The sequence below is a fragment of the Dendrobates tinctorius genome, unplaced genomic scaffold, assembly GCF_039654945.1.
Source record: "Dendrobates tinctorius isolate UK_male_01 unplaced genomic scaffold, ASM3965494v1 ptg000016l, whole genome shotgun sequence".
Taxonomy (NCBI): Eukaryota; Metazoa; Chordata; class Amphibia; order Anura; family Dendrobatidae; genus Dendrobates; species Dendrobates tinctorius.
This window is the reverse complement of record NW_027361684.1, coordinates 5,019,722-5,040,424: the sequence shown is the minus strand read 5'-3', so window position 1 is coordinate 5,040,424 and position 20,703 is coordinate 5,019,722. Positions and strand designations below refer to the sequence as shown.

The 20,703-nt window shown below is 42.3% G+C and overlaps 2 protein-coding genes across 3 annotated transcripts in view; one reads left to right on the top strand and one right to left on the bottom strand.

Moving 5' to 3' along the window:
- Nucleotides 1-11,110, top strand: part of TRPV3 (transient receptor potential cation channel subfamily V member 3) — a 51,876-nt gene extending 40,766 nt beyond the window's left edge. The window contains exons 14-18 of the mRNA XM_073565289.1: nt 769-835; nt 6,525-6,799; nt 7,962-8,074; nt 8,330-8,409; nt 10,457-11,110. Coding sequence (XP_073421390.1) covers nt 769-835; nt 6,525-6,799; nt 7,962-8,074; nt 8,330-8,409; nt 10,457-10,572 — 651 coding nt within the window. The 3' untranslated portion in view covers nt 10,573-11,110. The remainder of the gene's footprint in view (nt 1-768; nt 836-6,524; nt 6,800-7,961; nt 8,075-8,329; nt 8,410-10,456) is intronic.
- Nucleotides 11,111-13,799: 2,689 nt separating this feature from the next.
- ASPA (aspartoacylase) overlaps nt 13,800-20,703 on the bottom strand; it is a 43,090-nt gene continuing 36,186 nt past the window's right edge. Inside the window, exons 5-7 of one of the 2 annotated variants that reach the window (XM_073565291.1) lie at nt 19,049-19,156; nt 18,096-18,205; nt 13,800-14,182 (exon numbers count right to left, since the gene is read on the bottom strand). In XM_073565291.1, the coding sequence (XP_073421392.1) occupies nt 13,985-14,182; nt 18,096-18,205; nt 19,049-19,156 (416 nt within the window). In that variant the 3' untranslated portion in view covers nt 13,800-13,984. The remainder of the gene's footprint in view (nt 14,183-18,095; nt 18,206-19,048; nt 19,157-20,703) is intronic. The other variant, XM_073565293.1, reaches the window with a different exon arrangement.

Below are 20,703 nucleotides of genomic sequence, written 5' to 3'. Positions count from 1 at the left end.
AGAAACACAAATCGATACACAAAAAAATCCAACAAAGGCATGCCATAATAAATGGACATTTAAATTAACAAACTAAGCTCAGGGAATGAGTCCTTAATTGGATTAGATTAGTGGTGTGAAAGTTTTATATTCCCAATATCCAAGTAAGATCAGAGGTCTGGTGTCCTCACTGTCTCTGGAGCAGATTCCTCAGATTCTGTAATGAGTCCTATAGATTTGACATGTCAAAAGATCTTGGACTAATCCTTCTTTTTATTGGTTAGCAATGTGGTTTTTCAAAATGATGTCACAATTCTGGACACTAGTGCGAAATGAAAAACATTCAATGCTACATCTAATAATAATAATAATAATCTTTATTTTTATATAGCGCTAACATATTCCGCAGCGTTTTACAGTTTGCACACATTATCATCCCTATCCCCGATGGGGCTCACAATCTAAATTCCCTATTAGTATGTCTTTAGAATGTGGGAGGAAACCAGAGTACCCGGAGGAAACCCACGCAAACACGGGGAGAACATACAAACTCCTTGCAGATGTTGTCCTTGGTGGGATTCGAACCCAGGACCCCACTGATTTATTATGGCCATCTGTTATAGCCAACATTCCAATTCCCAATTTCTTTTACGCCCATAACTTTCAGTGTCCAAAATTTGTAGTTCTGTGCCAATAGTGTTATTATGCCACAGTTGATGACAAAGGTTTTGTTATACTGTCATAAAGGATATGTTGTTATATTTTAATAGTGTCTCTGATTTCTTCTAGGTCATCCTGAATGATGTTCTCAAGTTCTTATTTGTGTACATTTTATTTCTTTTTGGATTTGGAGTGGGTACGTATCCATTATTTAACCTCAAGACTTTCATCTTTGGCTATCACTAGCAAAATATATTTCTCTTGCCTGGTTTATACTTATATTACTCTTAGTTAGCAATGGCTGAGTGGTTTTGCAATTCCTAAGTTATTATTATTATTGTTATTATTATTATTTATATAGCCCCATTGGTTCCATGGTGCTGCACATGAGAAGGGGTTACTTACAAATTACAGATATCACTTACAGTAAACAAATTAACAATCACAGTCTGATACAGAGGGGAGAGAGGACCCTGCCCTTGAGGCCTAAGGGGTACTTCACACTAAGCGAGATCGCTAGTGAGATCACTGATGTGTTACCGATTTTGTGACACAACAGCGACCTCGCCAGTAATCTCGTTATGTGTGACACTTAGCAACGACCGGCTCCCTGCTGCGATGTCGCTGATCGTGCTCAAATGTCCAGGGCCATTTTTTGATCGCTGGTGTCCCGCTGGCCAGCATGCATCGCTGTCTTTGAAACCAATGAGCGACCTCGTTAGTGACTCAGAAATCATGGACGCAGGCGGCAGTCGTCAGAATCGCTGCTGTGGGACACTAAGCGACGCACCAGCAATCCCGCCGAGATCGTTGCTGCGTCGTTGATTAAATTTGACTGTTTGACAGCTTACTAGCGACCTCTTAGCGACGCACCAGCGATTCTTACAGGTCGTATCATTGTCGGAATCGCTGGTGCGTCGCTTAGTGTAACGGTACCCTTACATTTTACAGGATGGTGGGGAAGGAGACAGTAGGTTGGATGGTTGCAGCAGCTCTGGTGTAGGTGAGGCGGTAGCTCCGGTTGTTGTGAGGAGGCAGCGGGGTCATTGCAGGCTGTAAGCTTTCCTGAAGAGGTGGATTTTCAGGTTCCGTCTGAAAGATCCGAATGTAGTTGATAGTCGGACATGTTGGGGCAAGGAATTCCAGAGGATGGGGGATATCCGAGAGGTCTTGGAGACGGTTGGGTGAGAAGTGAATAAGTGTGGAGGAGAGAAGGAAGTCTTGGGAGGACCGGAGATTATGTGAGGGAAGATATCGGGAGCTTAGATAAGAGATATATAGAGGAGATGTAGGGATATGTAAGAAAACCTATGTTCCTTTAAGTTCCACATGCTCCCAATGTGTATATACAGTACAGACCAAAAGTTTGGACACACCTTCTCATTCAAAGAGTTTTCTTTATTTTCATGACTATGAAAATTGTAGATTCACTCTGACGGCATCAAAACTATGAATTAACACATGTGGAATTATATAATTAACAAAAAAGTGTGAAACAACTGAAAATATGTCTTATATTCTAGGTTCTTCAAAGTAGCCACCTTTGGCTTTGATTACTGCTTTGCACACTCTTGGCATTCTCTTGATGAGCTTCAAGAGGTAGTCACCAGAAATGGTTTTCACTTCACAGGTGTGCCCTGTCAGGTTTAATAAGTAGGATTTCTTGCCTTATAAATGGGGTTGGGACCATCAGTTGTGTTGTGCAGAAGTTTCGTAGATACACAGCTGATAGTCTTACTAAATAGACTGTTAGAATTTGTATTATGGCAAGAAAAAAGCAGCTAAGTAAAGATAAACGAGTGGCCATCATTACTTTAAGAAATGAAGGTCAGTCAGTCCGAAAAATTGGGAAAACTTTGAAAGTGTCCCCAAGTGCAGTGGCAAAAACCATCAAGCGCTACAAAGAAACTGGCTCACATGATGACCGCCCCAGTAAAGGAAGACCAAGAGTCACCTCTGCTGCGGAGGATAAGTTCATCTTAGTCACCAGCCTCAGAAATCGCAGGTTAACAGCAGCTCAGATTAGAGTCAATGCCACACAGAGTTCTAGCAGCAGACACATCTCTACAACAACTGTTAAGAGGAGACTTTGTGCAGCAGCCCTTCATGGTTAAATAGCTGCTAGGAAACCACTGCTAAGGACAGGCAACAAGCAGAAGAGACTTGTTTGGTCTAAAGAACACAAGAAATGGACATTAGACCAGTGGAAATCTGTGCTTTGGTCTGATGAGTCCAAATTTGAGATCTTTGGTTCCAACCACCATGTCTTTGTGAGATGCAGAAAAGGTGAACGGATGGACTCTACATGCCTGGTTCCCACCGTGAAGCATGGAGGAGGAGGTGTGATGGGGTGGGGGTGCTTTGCTGGTGACACTGTTGGAGATTTATTCAAAATTGAAGGCATACTGAACCAGCATGGCTACCACAGCATCTTGCAGCGGTATGCTATTCCATCCGGTTTGCGTTTAGTTGGACCATCATTTATTTTTCAACAGGACAATGACCCCCAAACACACCTCCAGACTGTGTAAGGGCTATTTGACCAAGAAGGAGATTGAGGGGTTCTACGCCAGATGACCTGGCCTCCACAGTCACCAGGCCTGAACCCTATCGAGATGGTTTGGGGTGAGCTGGACCGCAGAGTGAAGGCAAAAGGGCCAACAAGTGCTAAGCATCTCTGGGAACTCCTTCAAGACTCTTAGAAGACCATTTCTGGTGACTACCTCTTGAAGCTTATCAAGAAAATGCCAAGAGTGTGCAAAGCAGTAATCAAAGCCAAAGGTGGCTACTTTTAAGAACCTAGAATATAAGACATATTTTCAGTTGTTTCACACTTTTTTGGTAATTGTATAATTCGACATGTGTTAATTCATAGTTTTGATACCTTCAGAGTGAATCTACAATTTTCAGTCATGAAAACAAAGAAAACTCTTTGAATGAGAAGGTGTGTCCCAACTTTTGGTCAGTACTGTATATATACATACATACATATATATATATATATATATATATATTATGTTGCCTGTATTGTGATATAACGTGCATATTTCATGTTGCTGTTTAATCTATGTACATATTAGGGATAGTGTAATTAGTGTTATGCCACTAGATGGGGCACAGAGTTTGTTATATTTTTAAATGGAGATATAGAGGTTAATAATAGGAGGGGTTAGCTGTATAGGGATAGAGGGGGACTTTCTAGGTAGAGTTAGTTAGGCAGTGATGTTTGAACCCTGTAGACGGGCTTAACTGCCCGGGGTGTAAAACCCTCTTTTTGACTTGAGCTTTAGTGTTCAAGACTTAGGACTTGACACAGACTGCCAGCAACATTAAAGCAGAGTACCCAGCTATCCAGTCAAAATCAAGTATAGCAGCAAGGTCAGGGGATAGAGTTCCCCATTGAAGAATTGAAAGAAGCAAGGGGCAACCAGACAGGCGAGGGTTCATCATGTGGCGTCTCACAGCCTGGGCGCATTTTCTAGGAGCCGGGGCGAAACGGCAAAGGGAAGCACCAGTGATAGTGAGGACGGACAGGAGGGATACCAGTAATTCGCACAAGTGGGTACAACCTGACCTTGAGCTGCATAGGGAAGAGAGTGAAGAAGGGAAAGCTGTTATGAAATGTAACAAAGGTGTCACGTCGCCGTCGGAATCGGGGGCTGGTGTTTCGGCCTCGGCCACTGGGAGGCGCCGGACTGTCACGCCAGCGTTAGACTCGGGGGCTGCTGTTCCTGCCTTTGCCACTGGGAGGCGCCGGACTGTCACGTCGCCATCGGACTCGGGGGCTGCTGTTCCTGCCTCGGCCACTGGGAGGCGCCGGACTCCTTCGACTGTAGGTGCCGGCAATAGGAGGGCTATGTCCTCATGTGGGTCTGCTCCTTTGACGCATGCCTCTGTCGTTGGCCATCGCCGTGGTTCGCCCGTGGGTGATGGTGGTGACAGAGAAGGGGCTCCTGCGCAGGCATCTGGTGGGCGCAGGCTCCACTCCTCTGTCAGAGGTGACGGGGTTGGTGCATCGCCATCTGGCCTGTTTCTGGGGGCGGTCCAGATGAGGTCATCAGACTGTGAACCTGTGAGGGATAGCCTTATCCTTCAAATACTTTGGGGCCTGTCCTGCAGGCCGCCAGATATAGTCTTGGTTTCCCCAGTGTGCTAGTGTTTTATTTGCTATTTCTGACTCTGACCTTAGCCTGGATTTTGACTCTGCTACTGCCTGCCGATTTTGTACCTCTGCTGCCCTCCCGGTTTATGACTCTGACCTTGGCCTGGATTTTGACTCTGCTACTGCCTGCCGATTTTGTACCTCTGCTGCCCTCCTGGTTTATGACTCTGACCTTGGCCTGGATTTTGACTCTGCTTCAGCCTGCTAATTTTGTACCTCTGCTGCCCACCTGGTTTTGACTTGGCCTCTTTACTACGCTTTCGGTCCCGTTTATTAATCCCTTTCTGGCGACTGTCCTGCTCTGGTCTGCTGCTCTTATACAGACAGCTACGTCCTGGGTTCTGCTGTAATTCCAGATCCCTGTATAGGGGTAAAGGGTCTCGGGGTTGCTCGGGGTGCTGTCTTACTTGCAGCCCAGACTCGCACCAGACGTATGTCACAAAAGGTTTGTAATCTGGATGAGCTGCGAAGAGACATCAGTAAAGTTCTGCATTGTGAGTTAAACTTAGACTGTCTTTATTTGTATGCAAGTAACCGAAGATAGTCCTGGAAGGCATAGGGAGGACTCTACCAGCACTGTGAGTACAGATCGTGCTATGCAGAAAGTGTTGTATCTTTATCCTGTGAGGGGAGGCCCAAGCACAACAGCACCGGAGTGTTCGGCCATGACTACGACCCGCTGTCTACCTTACAGAGACAGGTTATAGATGGCCTTGTAGGTCAGTATTAGTAATTTGAACTGGATGCGCTGAAGGAATGGGAGCCAGTGAAGAGATTTGCAGAGGGGAGAAGCGGAGGAGTAGCGAGGAGAGAGATGAATAAGTCGGGCAGCAGAGTTAAGGATGGACTGGAGAGGCGCGAGAGTGTTAGCAGGGAGGTCACAGTAAAGGATGTTGCAGTAGACGAGGCGGGAGATGATGAGGGCATGCACAAGCATTTTAGTTGATTGACGGTTAAGGAAAGCACGGATTCTGGAAATATTTTTGAGCTAGAGGTGACAGGAGATGGAAAGAGCTTGGATGTGTGGTTTGGGGGAAAGCGTGATGTTGTCAATTGTGATAGATAGGTCAGGTAAAGAAGATCTGTGAGATGGAGGAAATATGATGAGTTCAGATTTGTCCACATTGAGTTTGCGGAAACGAGAGAAGAAGGAGGATATGGCTGATAGACACTCCGGGATTCTGGAGAGCAGAGAGGTGACGTCTGGGCCAGAGATATAGATCTGAGTGTCATCAGCATAAAGGTGGTACTGGAATCCATGGGACTTTATGAGTTGTCCCAGGCCAAGTGTATAGATTGAGAATAGTAGGGGTCCTAGAACAGAGCCTTGGGGGACTACAACAGAGAGAGGACAGGATACATTGAACATAAAAACTTCATTTGAATGATAGGCCATTTTCTCATGACAAATTCCCTTTACGTGATATTTAACTGTTGCCTGTTGGATCAATAATAAGTGACTAGGTTAATCTGAAATAAAATTTACAGGGACTCTGTCAGCACAGAATGACTGTGCTAAGTCACACCACTAGATACAGAGATAGATGGAAACCAAGCAGGTGGGAAGGTGTAAATGATTGGCCCAGCCGTCAAGCATCAAGCGGTGGAGCTTAGCTTGAACAGTTATCCTGTGCTGACCGAGTCACTTTAAGGAAATATTTAACTAAGAACTTAACAGTGATACATAAGAAATATAATAATTTTTTTTTTCTTCTTGGAACAGCTCTGGCTTCTCTCATTGAAAACTGCGCTGATGAAGATAATTACTGTAGCGCCTACAAGAGCTTCAGCACGGCCATTGTGGAGCTATTTAAGCTGACGATTGGTCTCGGAGACCTGGAGATGCAAATAAACTCTAAATTCCCCGTCTTGTCCCTTCTTCTTCTCATCGCTTACGTTATACTTACATTTGTGCTTCTTCTAAACATGCTCATTGCTTTGATGGGAGAAACTGTGGAAAAGATTTCCAAAGAAAGTGAGCACATATGGAGAATACAGGTGAGTGCAAAGTTCTGCTGCATAGCTTTCTTCTACATTTTCACTGGTTAGGACTATTTCAATGTTCACAAATCAGGTCCACATGGGATAAAAACCCTGAGACTTCAGCCATGAAGTATCACTCATCAGGAAACTATGCAACGTTTTAAAAAAAAAAAAAAAAAATCCATTTTTTGCTGCTTCTTCTGAGAGCAGCATAATGTAGAGATAATTTCGGTGATGTGTCACTTACTGGGCTACTTGAAGTAGTTTTGATAAACCAGTACTTTATCTTCTGCAACTTTGCTAGTCCTCACAATGATGAGCTATGGCCATCTCTGCCTCACTCCACTTGTTGGTAGCATTCTGCCTATGCACCATGTAGGCAGAAAGCTGTTAAATGATGGGAAGGGCAGTGTTAGACAGTGATCACTTATGAGACGACTAGCAGAGCTTCAGAAGATAAAATTATGAATCTTATCAAAGCTACAGCAGGAAGCCCAGCACGTGACATAGCACTGGAATCGGGATCTCTAGAATCACAATTGCCTTTACATGAGTTCCATTTGGTTTATGATTTTTTCTAGTAGAATAATATCTACAAAATAAGATTATGGGAAAAGATAAAGTTGCTGATGACATGCAACATTTTCCTTAACTGCCATAAAAATGATAGAAAACAAATATGAAAATGTGAAAAACTATCAGCCCTGTAAATGAGGGGCCCAAGGCCCATACCATCTGTATTCCTAAGCTCTCATGACAACACTTCCTGTCATTGCTTTTACCATAGGGATGATCTTGCTTTATAATAGAGATGTGTGAACCCTACTCAATATTATACAACTCGCTACATCAAAGTTCAAATTGGTGAAGAACATAGATATGGGGGGGCCTCGTAAAGATTAGGAAGAGGCTCCTTTCTTATGGCGATTAACACTACCACAACCCTAGCCACCTGGAAAAGGAAAACTTTGTGCTTTTTTACCACTCTTTCCATAATTTGGGGTGTCGGACCTCCATAGAAGGGATCCTTACACAATACCCACCACCCACAGCAAATGCCTTCAATCTGGTCTGGCTTTCTTTTCTCCAGCAATGGTCCGCTTTTATTGTAGTAACACCCTTGGTTGATGTAACTGTGAATAAAACAATAATTTCCCCTTTGATTCTGTACTCGCAGAGAGCTCGGACAATTCTGGAGTTTGAGAAGAGTTTACCAATGTGGTTAAAGGTTAAATTTCAACTCGGAGAATCATGCACCGTGTCCAAAAACGACAACAGAGCATGTCTAAGGTGAGTGCTCATGAATGACTTCACTCATTTGGACAGGATGTTTGCGCCTCTCTGGGGGGCTTGCCATGTATATGATCAACTAAAATCTTGTTATTATATGGTAAATGCTCTTACTGCAGATGAAATTATTATAGAATAAAAGCTTAAAAAGACAAAATTGAGGCATGAATGACTCTGGTGTTAGCTATAACTGTATGTGACGTACATTCCACCCACTAATTATAGATTATTAATACTTTGTTACTTCCTGAACAGGATAAATGAGGTAAAATGGACAGAATGGCATAATCATGTCACCTGCATAAATGAAGAACCCGGGTCTGAAATGTATTCTGGTATGTACATGAGATTTTTATAAAGAGAAATATGTTTGGGACAATCAAAATATGAAGAGGCTGCAGGAGTGTAGCTATATCAGTTGCCAAGATCGCAGCCGCTCTTTTGGAGGCCATTTGCTCAGAGCGTCAATAGGCCCTCTGTCACATAAGAAGACACCTGTATTGTAAATTTCACATGGTAAATTGGAAACTTTGAAGTTTCGCTTCTGAATGAAGTTATCCCCTTGGCTGCAGCAGATGTATTCAAGGGGTTAACTTCATTCAGAGGCAAAACTTGAAGCTTTTGAACCCATGTACAAAATTGGCATGCTCCGCACTTATGGATCAGTCTGGGGTTCCCTATATCCTGTCCGATCTGTATTGGAGAGAACTAATACAGTACAATAACAAAACAATTAATGAATTCAATTACAACTATAACTTTCTGAAGAGTCTGGTATTCTGCAAAGGGTATATACAGGACTATCTGAAAAGCAAAAAATATGCCTAAGCACTACCAGGCAGGCAGTTGCTGCATGCCTGTTGTGTATGGCTTCATTCTTCCTCAACACAGAGTGGTCATAGACCACTCCTGCCAGCGATTTAGCTTCCTCTGCTGACATCACGTCAGAGTTGAGGTTTCGCTCTGTTAGCAGGGCGGGACTTTCTACGTCACTTTGGTTGACAGCTGGATTCCCACTGCCTAACTGGGGGAGACGGCTGTCAATCAGAATGACATTGGAAGTCCCACCCCGTCGACAGAGCAGGGAGCAAAAGAAACCTCTTCTCTGTTGACGTGATGTCAGCATAGGCAGCTGAATCGCCGGCAGGACTGGTTTGTCACCGCTCTGTGTCGGGGAAGAACGGTGCAGGGCACAACAGGCAGGTAGGTAGCAACTACCTGTCTGTTCGTTCTTAGGCACATTTTTTGTTTTCAGAAAATCTTGGATATATCCTTTATCGCTATGATTTCCAGAGCAGACAGTTTAGAGAGAATAGTGAAAAGTGCTCAGGGAGTTATGCAGCCAGCCACTGAGAGTAAAGGGGGCTTTACACATAGCGATATCGCTAGCAATATCGCTAAAGCGTTACCGATTTTGTGACGCAATAGCGATATTGCTAGCGATATCGCTACATGTGATACTTACCTCCGACCGGCTCCCCCTCTGGTAAATCGCTGATCGCGCAAGATCGGCCTGGTCCATTTCTCGTCATCGGCTTCCTTCTGGCGCCGACGAGCGAGCCATGGACGTGGGCGGAAGACGGACATCCTCGCCCCATCTGAAAGGTAAGAGCGACCGCCGAGCATCTCTGCGTCGCTAGTGAGATCTGCCTGTTTGGTAGCTCACTAGCAACCATTTAGTGATGCACCAGCGATCCTGACCGGGTTGTATCGTGGTCGGGATCGCTGGTGCATCGCTAAATGTAAAGGGGCCTTAACTGCTGTGATTCGAGCTATCTCAGATCGCAAACAATTAACCTCCAGTCTTAAGGGCCGCTAGCGATATCGCTAAAGCGTCACCGATTTTGCTTCCTGCTGGCGCCAACGAGCGAGCCATGGACGTGGGCGGAAGACGGTCACCCTCGCCGCGTCTGAAAGGTGAGTATGACCACCGACCGCTGCTGCATCGCTGGTGAGATCTGCCTGTTTGGCAGCTCGCTAGCGACCATTTAGCGATGCACCGGCGATTCTGACCGGGTCGTATCGTGGTCGGGATCGCTGGTGCATCGCTAAATGTAAAGGGGCCTTTAGAAGTCATTTTCTACTTGGTACATGAATAGAAGCTAAATCCTAATAGTGTGTACCTTGCACACTGTTAGCATTCAGCAAGCTGCACTGCTAGCCGAAAGATTGCCCAAAGGTGGAAAACCCCTTTGTAATTTTTATCTTTTCTAAGAAACAAACAAAAAAAAGCAATATAAATTTCGGTAGCACGATACCCATACTGATAAGTACTTCATTGGGTTTAGACTTATTTTATTTTTACTCTATATGCTACATTGTATTATAAAAAACATACATTAGAAGCAATGCAAGTATCATGCTGTGTTTCTCTTCTTCAAGGCACAAGCTATGCCAACTTGATAACGGATGATGAAGCGGATACTTATGAGAGAGACCGACCTGTTACAATCGATGTCAGAGATTCTGTGGAGGAAAGCCTGGAAACCACAGTTTAAAATGTGGAAATAACACAGAAGACTGACCATCTCTGACCTCCTAAAACTCTTCTGCCATACAGAACTCTGAAGCTTTATAGCATTACGAAGTAAAACACAAACTACCTCTGCCCTGTAAAGTGCAGCAACTTAAAAAATGTGAAAAGATTTTAGCAAAAAAAATGTAATTTCCCAAAAATTTTGTTAAAAGGGAAAATAACAAATTACTGTTGTAACATTAATTTTCTATTACACTACATTTCTTTTAAAATTTGCACTAAATTTAATTGCTTACGCATAAGGAGTCCTCGGTATACAGTTTGCACGCTCCATAAAGCATTGTTCCATGAATCGAGTTTTCCATTTATGCAGGTTTTGTCTCTACTTGTAGTCAAATAGCTAAGATAATAGATATATAAAATATATATATTTATTGATTTTGGATAATATTTACATGGTAATATGATTGAATAAATTTAAGTAGAATCCATGAACTAGCTGCTTTCAGATTTTTTCAGAAAACAGCAAATGCTTTATATAAAAGAATTTACAATAGATTTTTTTTGCACAATGCATTTTTTTTCTTCAAATAGTTGCCAATGGTCTAAATCGATACCCTTATCGATAGGGTATACTCCGACACAATCTGACACTGTGCCATCAGACAGTCAAAGCAAAGAAAAAGTATTATTTTTTACTATAAATTTTTCATTTGTTAGGACTCTTAGGAGTATAATTGTAGCTATAATTTAAGTCTTGATTAATAGATAAGAAATTGTTGTACCAATAATAGCTATAACAGTACCATAAAAGTATATACATTTCTGTGTGAAGTGTAAAAGATGATGCCTTCTTAGGATGAGGTTCACAGGTTTGCAACCCTTGGGCTAGTTAAACCTAAACTACATAGGCGATTATTTCTCATTAGGCTGAATTACGATTTCCTTAAAACACTGTCTTAAGTATGGACCGTAACAACCGTATAGTCCGCGGATCTCCTGACCCAAACTCAACCCCTTCAAGGCATACACAAAACTGTTGAGGTCGAGTTAGGAAAGCTGCTGTCAGTCTGGGCCTCGCAGTGTTTTTGCGAACATCTGAATTCGACCTTATTTTTTGCCATAAATCCCGTAAAGAGTCTAACTAATCAAGCAAAATACCCACTGATCCTCCTGCAGGCCCAGGCTCTAATATTGGGCCCCAAGGTTCACAGAAGACAAGCCCACTTGTCACTAGGGTTAATTTTCTATAGGTTCATTAATAAACCTATCAGACTTGATTGATGATTTGGTCTGTATGTACAAAGACAAAGATTGCAATATAACTAGAAGTAGATGTGCACAAATTCTCTATACATGGAGGGTGAATCCTTGATTTCCTTAATTGAACCCCAGCCCAATACAGATTTTATATGAAGAGGACATACTGCACTATGTAGTTCAGCAGAAGAGCTACCATCCAGGGATGGACATACCATTGGTGCCACCTGTGCAGCCACACAGGGCCCAGGAGGCAAGGGGGCCCCATTTCCACCTCCAAAGCAGGTGAAATTTTGCATTATGATGAGCAATTGGACAGTAAAGGGCCCATATACTGGTCTGGTTGGGTCTGTGTCCACCAGTGCTTCCATCTACAGGCCAAATGCCGATAAAGAGTAAAAACCTCCAATACTAACCTGTGACCTCTGACCTAAAGGCTTGTATGTGTAATGCATCCGATAAGCACATACATACTCCATTTCATTTTAGTTTGCACTTTTACTATATGAAACTTGAAGGTGATGAGTTCTTTGCCGAATTTTAATAAAAGTTTTTAAATATATATATATATATATATATAATCATTTTTCGTCAGAATTATTACTCATGCTAAAAGCGAAATAGTTGGAACAAGAATTTTGTAATCTCAGGGATGTACAAAATTTATTCCTACGAGACAGTGAACTGATGTGAAACTTAAGTTAGCTTTATCTAATTTTTACTTTGTGTTTATATATTTTTTATATGGATTTATATTATTTATGACACAATATTTGTAAAGTTTGTATTTTAAGTGTACATTTTTTGGTATATTTATTATAATTTCATGCTTTTTCACTGTGATTTAATTTTACATTTTATTTAATAATTGAATCCTACCTCTAATGTCTGAATTATGGCTTTTGGGAGATAAAATATTAACTGCAAGTCAATAACTGTACTCATTTCTCGATCAAATATATTTATTTAAAAAAATAGATTATTGCAAGGCATTGTGAAAAACTACAATAATAAAAAAAACAAATAAAGATATATATTTTATATGAAACCAATACTTGAGCTTGTTGTCTTTATTGCTTTTTATGAGATGATATGTATGTACGTATGTATGTATGTATGTATGTATGTATTAGTGATTCAGGTAAATCTTCAAGGGAAGAAACGCTCTCTAAGGGCACAGTCAGATGGCCGTCAAACTCGGAGCAAGATCGGAACACAGTGCTCGGACTGGCAGGTGGCTCTCCCGAACCAAGTGTGACCACTGCATAGAAATACATGACGCTCGGGTCGGGAGAGCTACTGGCCAGTCTATGCACTGCTTTTTGATCTTGGTCCAAGGTATACGGCCGTCTGACAAGTTCAGGCAGCTTTGTGTGTAAACCAGGAAATTTTGCATATGTTCGTGTGAACACAGCCTTAAAGCAAACCTGTCGTCTCGTTTTTCAGTTATAAGCTGTGGCCACTGCATTTCGGGGCTTATCTACAGCATTCTGTAATGCTGTAGATAAGCCCCCGATCTAACCTGAAAGATAAGAAAAACAAGTTTTGTTATACTCACCCTGGGGCGGTACTATCCGATGGGTGTCGCAGGTCCGGGTCCGGCACCTCCCATCTTCATGCAATGTCGTCATCTTCCTTGCTTCGTGTTGTGGCTCCTGTGCAGGTGTACTGATCTGCCCTGTTGAGGGCAGAGCCAAGCACTGCAGTGCACAGGCGCGGGGCCTCTCTGACCTTTCCCGCTGCCTGCGCACTGCAGTACTTGGCTCTACTGCAAGAAACCTTACTGAAAGTGCCCATTTATAAGATACATGACATTTTCTTACTTTATATTACAAAAGTGAGAGATCATGGATCATGTAAGTAGGGAACATTATGGGCCCCACCAATGGTCCACAGTCACTAGATCTAGTCAGGTTTGCCTTGGTGGATACAGAGTAGCTTGTGTTTTTCTGTTTTCTGATATTCTGCAAAATACAACCAGAACCCAAAGACAATAGAAATAGAAGTTTATGGCCAAGAACACTGCAATTGTATGAGTCCATTACAAATTCTACTATCTCTAGTGTTAACAAATAGTTTGTGGACCAAAACTTCACATTCATGGTTCTGTAAAAAAAAAAAAAAAAAAAAAGCCCTTACAGTTAGTTCAATAGCAAAGAGAAACCATTATGTTGTTACATAGAGTTACATTGGATAGATTGTGCAGTAAGTGTCACTTTCTCAGTTTTGGCAAAAGCCTGATTTTTCTCATAGTACGCCGCTTCATTGACAAACGTTGGATAAACTGTATTTTCTCCTTCATAACAGGTAACTTTTCCATCCAGTGAAATAAACATTGGGTCTCCAGGATTCAAAGGTTTCCAGTCCTGATCCTGCAATATTAAAGTAAAGTAAAATATTGAAAGATGATTACCTACTATAGTAAGTGAGTACTGCTAACATACGACATCGCTTACTGGTCAGCAAATTTTGCCATAGAGCAGAATCTTCACTATTCTTTTACCAGACCTGATCCATTGTTACAAATGTTACTAGGAGAGCAATGCTCCTGGCTTCCCCACTGTATAGGGAGCAGCACAACCCCATATATAGTGAAGGAAATAATTATTTGATCCCTTGCTGATTTTTGTAAGTTTGCCCACTGACAAATACTTGATATAAACAGTCTACAATTTTAAGGGTAGGTTAATTTTAACATTGAGAGATATAATATAAAAAATAAAATTCAGAAAATCACATTGTATAAATTACATACATTTATTTGCATTTTGCAGTGAGAAATAAGTATTTGGCCCCTCTGGCAAACAAGACTTAATACTTGGTGGCAAAAACCTTGTTGGCAAGCAAAGCAGTCAGACGTTTTTTGTAGTTGATGACGAGGTTTGCGCACATGTCAGGAGGAATTTTGATCCTCTCCTCTCTGCAGATCATCTCTAAATCATTAAGATTTTGAGGCTGTTGCTTGGCAACTCGGAGCTTCTACTCCCTCCATAAGTTTTCTATGGGATTAAGGTCTGAAGACTGGCTAGGCCACTCCATGACCTTAATGTGCCTCTTTTTGAGCCACTCCTTTGTTGCCTTGGCTGTATGTTTTGGTTCATTGTCTTGCTAGAAGACACAGCAACGAGCCTTTTTAATGTCCTGGTGAAGGAAAGGAGGTTGTCACTCAGGATTTTACGGTACATGGCTCCATCCAGTCTCCCATTGATGTGGTAAAGTAATCCTGTGCCCTTAACAGAGAAACACCCCCAAAACACAATGTTTCCTCCTTCCTTCCACCTAATGTTCTTTGGGTCATAGGCCGCATTTCTTTTCCTCCAAACACGGCGAGTTAACTCAAAAGAGCTCAATTTTTGTCTCATCTGACCACAGCACCTTCTCCCAATCACTTCCAGAATCATCCAGGTGTCCATTGGCAAACTTCAGACGGGCCTGCACATGTGCCTTCTTGAGCAGGGGAACCTTGCGGGCACTGCAGGATTTTAAACCTTTACGACTTAATGTGTTACCAATGGTTTTCTTGGTGACTGTGGTCCCAGCTGCCTTGAAATCATTAGCAAGTCCCCCCATGTAGTTTTAGGCTGATCTCTCACCTTTCTCATGATCAAGGATACCCCACAAGGTGAGGTTTTGCATGGTGCCCCAGATCGATGTCGATTGACAGTCATTTTGTATTTCTTCCATTTTCTTACTATTGCACCAAAAGTTGTCTCTTTCCCACCCAGCGTCTTATTTATAGTTTTGTAGCCCATTTCAGCTTTGTGCAGGTCTTTGACCTTGTCCCTGACATCCTCAGAAAGCTCTTTGGTCTTGCCCATGTTGTAGAGTTTAGAGTCTGACTGATTAATTGAGTCTGTGGACAGGAGTCTTTTATAAAGGTGACTATGTCAGACAGCCGTCTTTAATGCAGGTAACAAGTTATTTAGAAGCGTCCAACTGGTCAGTAGGAGCCAGAGCTCTTAATGGTTGGTAGGGGATCGAATACTTATTTCTCACTGCAAAATGAAAATAAATTTATATAATTTATACAATCCGATTTTCTGGATTTTATTTTGATATTCTATCTCTCAATGTTAAAATTAACCTACCCTTAAAATTATAGACTGTCCATGTCTTTGTCAGTGGGCAGACTTACAAAATCAGCAAGGGATCAAATAATTATTTCCTTCACTGTATACACTTCCCAACAGTCACCACAACATTTTCACCCCAGAAATGCTACAAACGAATGAATGCCCCTAAACTCCTCTTTTTGGGTGTGCAATTAACATGTCCTGATCCTTTCACGGTCCTGTTTCTGGGACAGCACCTTCAAACCTGCAAGGTAAAAAACTGAAGGGACCTAACCAGAAGGAACATGGTTGTCAACTGTCCAAAATTCCAGGACAGTCCGTAAAAATGGGACACTTTTTTGTCCAGTGTGTAAAAAAAAAAATGTAAGCAGTCTATGAATTTTTTTTAAACTGAAGAAATTTATACAGATTTTTATTAGTGATAATTGAACGTGCTCGGATAAGGACTAGCCATGAGATATGCAGCCGTGAGGACCAGTAGCATAGCTACCGGGGGGGGCAGGGGGGGCGCTGGCCCCGCGCTCTGAGGGGGCCCAAACAGAGCTACACTACTATTCTGCGGCAGAACAGGGAGAATCGATCTCCCTACTCTGCTGCCCGGCCACTATGGGTTCCTGAGAAGGCAGTGGGGGGCCCCGGTGCCAGCAGTGGGCCCCCCACCTCTTAGCCAGCAATGTCATCCTGGGCTATTCTGTGCGCACAGGACCTGTGGTGAGGCCACAGGAGGGACAGAGTCAGGGGTCACATGATCAGGAGCTTCAGCGGCTACAGGATTCTGCTGTGCTGGTTGTCATGGTGCTGGCTGGCTGAGGTGAAGTTTCTGTGTGGGGTAAGGAGGGGTTTACAGGGTGGATGTAGCAGAGTTGTGTGTGTATGAGGTGTACAGAGCGGAGCCGTGTGTGTAGAAGGTGTACGGAGCAGAGATATGCATGTATGAGGTGTATGGAGGAGCGGAGCAGTTTGTGTACAAGTTGTACGCAGCGGAGCCATTTGTGTACAAGGTGTACGGAGCAGAGCCGTGTGTATGGGGCGCGGTGCTTAGTTACCCGCTATTTACCTTGGATACCAGCTCCCAGTGCGAGCACGCTGGTATCCAAGGTACACAGCAGGTAACTAAGGGACTTGCGCGCTTAGTTACCCGCTATTTACCTTGGTTACCAGCTCCCAGCGTCTGCTTACAGCGCTGGGAGCTTGCTGATCGTTGGTCTCCCACTGCCACAGGCAGCGATGCGTGCAGGCCAGCGGGAGACCAACGATCAAAAAATCATATAAAAAGGCACGTCACTCCGAATTTGAATGTGGGGTGCACGGAAAAAGGGTACCAGTCCCAATACAATAAGGCATTCATGTGGAGCTGTGAAGAGACAACAAAAGAAGATCGGCGCTAGCTGGTGTGCATTACTTCATTATGGAGAGGAGTGCTTATTGTTTCCTGCTACTCTGGCCCACCAGGTCATTTATGAGCTTTAGCAAGATTATTTCCATGTCTGAAGAAGGTCCATTGTAAGGACCGAAACGTCACATTAAGAATACATGTCTTGTGGAAAACTAAGCTGTGAATAAAACAAATTTTCTTCTTTCTGCATATGGGAGTGCCGGTTTTTTTATTTTCAACGATCAAAAAATGGCCCAGCACATTCCTGCATGATCAGCGATACCCGGCGGGGGGCTGGTCACAAAATCGGTGACGCATCAGCGATCTCGTTAGCGATCTCACTTAGTGTGAAGTACCCCTTAGTCTTCCCACACTGCGTGACAAGGAGGCCTAGATATGTCATCTCATTATACAATAGGAACACCTTTAAGTTATTATATTGAAAGTTCATAAGTGAAAGAGGCCCTAGAGAATTGCCCTTTTCCATGCTTAGCCAGATCCAAGAAGCCTAATACTTATACACTTTATTAGGCCAAGGTTATGGGCATCCTTACCATAGTGGTAGCCCATATAGCCAAGGCTCATAGATAGGTGTTGGCCAAGTTCAGATATTGCTCTTGTCCCCAATGTCATTTTCTTTTAGCTCCTATTATTGGGTCAGGGTCACTCATCAGGGTACAGAACATTACCCAATAGGAGGTCATAGACCTCCATGGTGTATGGTGAACACTTCACAAAAGGGAAACTCTAGCTTTAATATCAAGCAAGTATTAAATGAACATTTTAAAGACCTGTACAAGGAATAAAATGAAAAATAAATTGTATGACATGGCATACCTGGAGGCTTGGATGAATAATTGCACTAAGGTCACCAATGTCGTTTCTGGGATAGTCTATCTTTTCCAGTACACTGTATACTTCAATGCTACATGACGGAAATGCTGTACCTGCAATGTGTGAACGAGATCATAAGGCTAAAAAAGCAAAAAATTGTATGAAAACTACTTTTACAGCACAATTAAAATATCATTACTATCAAAGTTACATAATTGCCATTTTAACCTATGTCACCTAATTGCACATTCAGAAACGATTGGAAAGCGCCGTAGTTTTCTTGTGGCGAATTGTTCTCCTTATTGCAAAATGTATTTGTAGAACTATTTTTTCAGGGATTTCTTTAAAAACTACTGAGACAGGAGCTTACAAAGATGTGCTTCCAAGCAGCCTAACAAAGGAGAGTGTTTTTTTGGTAATGAAAAATAATTTTCGGTCCTAATTTACCACTGTAGGAGGACGCCAGGTTTTCCATTGGCCAGGTTTTTGATGTAGTATGTTGTCCCAGCCATGTGTCGCCTCTATGTCCCTTTGAAAAGCCAAGTAGTTCTTTGTTGATATCACCTCCCATGGCTGCAACACAACACCATGGGGACGTGCCCCATTAGTCCTCTAAATTCTGTCTGTGACATCTGCTCTGATGTATTTCAGCTCACAATCTCAAAGTGCAGGGACCCCAATTGTGAGAATAGCTCCAGTTGTAGATAATTTGGTTATCATAGAATTATAGAATGGCAGAGTTGGAAGCGACCTCCTGGGTCATTGTGTTTGAAGACTTCCATTGAAGGAGAACTCACCACTTCTCGTGGCAGCCTGTTCCTCTCATTGATCACCCTTACTGTCAAAAAGTTTTTTCTAATATCTAATCTGTATCTTCTCCCTTTCAGTTTCAGTTTTCTATGAATTCACTGTTTGTATTTAGCACGTAATAAATAATTGACATACAGTGTCTTTACCTTCATTAAAATGCTGCATAAAGTCAAGCGCATACTTTACAACCTTCCTCATTTTATACAGAATATCTCCTCGAATAATGCCTTGAGGTTGAGGTCCTACTTCTATGCCTGTTAAAAAAAAAAAAAAAGAAGATCAACATAAATATTATCCCAGAGTTTACCATGAGACTTAAGGTACTGTCACACTTAGCGATGTACCAGCGATCCCGACCAGCGATATGACGCGGTCAGGATTGCTGGTACATCGCTAAGTGGTCGCTAGTGAGCTGCCACACAGGCAGATCTCACTAGCGACATCGCTGGGGACGGGGATCACTACTTACCTGTCACACCAGGCGATGCTGCGTCCTCCCGCCTGGCTCCACGCGTCGCTCGTCTTCACAGCAGGAAGCGCCACAGGAAGCTGACGACGAGAAACAGTCCTGAACGTTCTCGCGCGATCAGCGATAACCAGCGGGGGAGCGGTCGTAGGTAAGCATCAGACACAGAGATATCGCTAGCAATATCGCTATAACGTCACTAGTTATAGCGATATCTTAGTGTGACATGCCCTTTACTGTATTTATATGGTTAAATATTCTAAATAGTTATTTACAATCCCAATTTTTTACAGGAATTCCTTTTTTTTTATTTTATTTCAATGAAAAATTGTCATTCCTGTCAAAAATTAGAATTAAAAGAGATTTTTTATATATATATATATATATATATATATATATATATATATATATATATATATATATATATATACACATACACACACATACATACACACACACTACAGTTCAAAAGTTTAGGGTGACTTAGAAATTTCCTTATTTTTGAAAGAAAAGCACAGTTTTTCCAGTGATGCTAACATTAAATGATTTAGAAATACACTCTATACATTGTTAATGTGGTAAATGACTATTCTAGCTGAAACGTCTGGTTTGTAATGCAATATCATCATAGGTGCATAGAGGCCCATTTCCAACAACCATCACTAAGTGTTCTTATAGTACTTTGTGTTTGCTAACTGTGTAAGAAGGCTATGGATGGTTAGAATACCCTTGAAAACCCTTGTGCAACTATGTTAGCACAGCTGAAAACAGTCTGGCTGATTAGAGAAGCTATAAACCTGACCTTCCTTTGAGCTAGTTAAGAATCTGGAGCAATACATTTGTTGGTTCCATTAAACTCTCAAAATGGCCAGAAAAAAAGAACTTTCATGTGAAACTCGACAGTCTATTCTTGTTCTTAGAAATGAAGGCTATTCCATGCGAGAAATTGCCAAGAAACTGAAGATTTCCTACAACGGTGTGTACTTCTCCCTTCAGAGGAGAGCACAAACAGGCTCTAACCAGAGTAGAAAGAGAAGTGGACAACTGAGCAACAAGACAAGTACATTAGAGTCTGTAGTTTGAGAAATCGACGCCTCACAGGTCCTCAACTGGCAGCTTCATTAAATAGTACACGCAAAACGCCAGTGTCAACGTCTACAGTGAAGAGGCAACTCTGGGATGCTGGCCATCAGGGCAGAGTGGCAAAGAAAAAGCCATATCTGAAACTGACTAATAAAAGGAAAATATTAATATGGGCAAAAGAACACAGACATTGGACAGAGGAAGATTGTTATGGACAGATGAATCCAAGTTTGAGGTGTATGGATCACATAG